At 41.4% G+C, this 2030-nt stretch overlaps 1 protein-coding gene across 1 annotated transcript in view; it reads right to left on the minus strand.

Annotated features, from left to right (window-relative positions):
- Positions 1–202: 202 nt before the first annotated feature.
- SLC17A1 (solute carrier family 17 member 1) overlaps positions 203–2030 on the minus strand; it is a 49298-nt gene continuing 47470 nt past the window's right edge. The window contains exon 11 of the mRNA XM_007949880.1: positions 203–322. Coding sequence (XP_007948071.1) covers positions 203–322 — 120 coding nt within the window. The remainder of the gene's footprint in view (positions 323–2030) is intronic.

Genomic DNA, 2030 nt, shown 5'->3' on the forward strand with positions numbered 1-2030 from the left:
TGATCTTTATATATGAAAATTGCACTAGTCCTCTTCTGCTAAATGAATCATATGCATATGTTACTCCAGGCACTAAAATTATATCTACTCAGTCCAATAACAATGACTTATATGAATAATGATAAGTATATAGAGAAAACCCATAGATGCAGACAATTGGTCCAGGTACCAGTCTGCGCCATCTGGTCCTCAGAGTGGGATCCTATCTGCCCTGCCATATATGTCTGCTTTCATCTGGATGATCTTCACTGGTCTGTTGGCAGATTTTCTTCTCTCCAGAAAATTTCTTAAGCTCATCACCACAAGGAAACTCTTCTCTGTCCTGGGTAAGAAATGAGCCTGTTATAAGGGTGGACATGAACACTCAGGGAAGCCACCTGTTCGCTCTGTGTCTGTCCTCCCCCCAGAAGTTCTCCTTCCCTCTTTCCTCATAGTGCTCCTGTACTAGGTCAGATCCAGCACCAGCAACACCACGGCCTTCTTGGTGTTGTCTTTTGCCACTGACACCTTCTGCCACTCAAGAGCCCTTGTTAACATCTTGGGTATTGTTCCTAGGTAAGGATCTCTTCGCCTCATCCTCACTGAAGCCCAGTTCAGTTCAAGGACCCCAAAATCTGCTCTGACACACAGATAACATGTGACATATGCAACAGGTCACAGGAAATGCTTACACCAGGCCTACCTTCAAGCAATTACAAGAAGGGAACCTGAATTTACTTAATCATTGTGAACTTAGTTTCTTCAGGTAAAAATAAGAGTGATCAGGTCCTTATAACATCTCACTGCCATGATTACAGCTCAACTGGAGGAGATTCCCACAAATATTTCTCTGTTGAGGAATGCAGTCATTACACAGGTTGAATAATTGATAGAATTCCTGTGACTCCACAGAGTATGCTCTAGTAAGGCTTTGCTAAATTAAAGGATACTTTATAGCAGGAGAAAGAAAGTATAGGCGGGCTATGGTTCTCAGCTACAACTAATTGGGGGGAAAAGTTATGCTTCAAATAATACATAATTGGGAATAATAAATCTAAAGAACTCAGTGTCCATAGACAAAGTGTCCATACTATTCACTTGAAAGAAAATGATAAATGGGGGGGGGGCAAGGGGAAAACAGCTAGTTAGTCACTAAGATTAAAGTTGACGTTAATCATGCCTGTTAGCTTATGAAGGTTTTATAGTTTTCAGTAAGGGGCCCATTCAGCCTTCCATTTCAACCTTCCTCAATTCCACAGTAACTAACAACAACAAAGTTTATACAAGGAAGTCACTGGATCAGATTCTCTTTTAAACTTGCTTTAATGGTCACTTTGTTTCCATCATCCAATTCAAAACCATTCTTATCAGGGTCAGCTTCAAGGTGTCCCTTGTCAAAACCATTAGTAAATTCATAGAGCTTATATAATATGACTCATTGACAGTGTTTGCCACAGATATTCACTCTCACATTCTTAAAACCCTTCTCTTATTTCACATCTGAGACAACGTGTTCTCCAATTGTTCTACTTAGCTTAATGAAGGCTTTTCCCAATTTCCCTTGCAAGCTGCCCCTTCTCTTCCTCATCTGTAACTGTTAGAGAGGCCTCAAACCCAAAACCAAACCATGTTGCCCATCAAGTCAATTCATGGCAACCACATGTATTGGACCATTGGGTGGTTTTGAATCACCACACTTTAGGTAAGTAGTTCAGCACAAGTACAAACCATTTATACCACCCAGGGACATTAAAGAGCCCCAGGTTCTCAATTTATATCTCTGTCCCCAACATCTGGATAACATTTCAAACCAGTATATCCTCCAGGCTTCATGCCATCTCTATCAAGATGTCTAATGATTATTTCAGACTTAATCTGATCTCCTCTTCTCCCCCCGACCTATACCCCTTCATTCTTTCCTATCTCAGTCAGCAACACCACAGTTTGCTTAAGTTGTTGTTGTTGTTGTTGTTATGTGCCGTCGAGTCAGCCCTGACTCATAGCGACCCCTCCTTGGGTTTCCGAGGCAGTATCACTACGGAAGTAGGATT

The sequence above is a fragment of the Orycteropus afer genome, unplaced genomic scaffold, assembly GCF_000298275.1.
Source record: "Orycteropus afer afer isolate SDZICR_OR568_19922 unplaced genomic scaffold, OryAfe1.0 scaffold00255, whole genome shotgun sequence".
Classification (NCBI taxonomy): Eukaryota; Metazoa; Chordata; class Mammalia; order Tubulidentata; family Orycteropodidae; genus Orycteropus; species Orycteropus afer.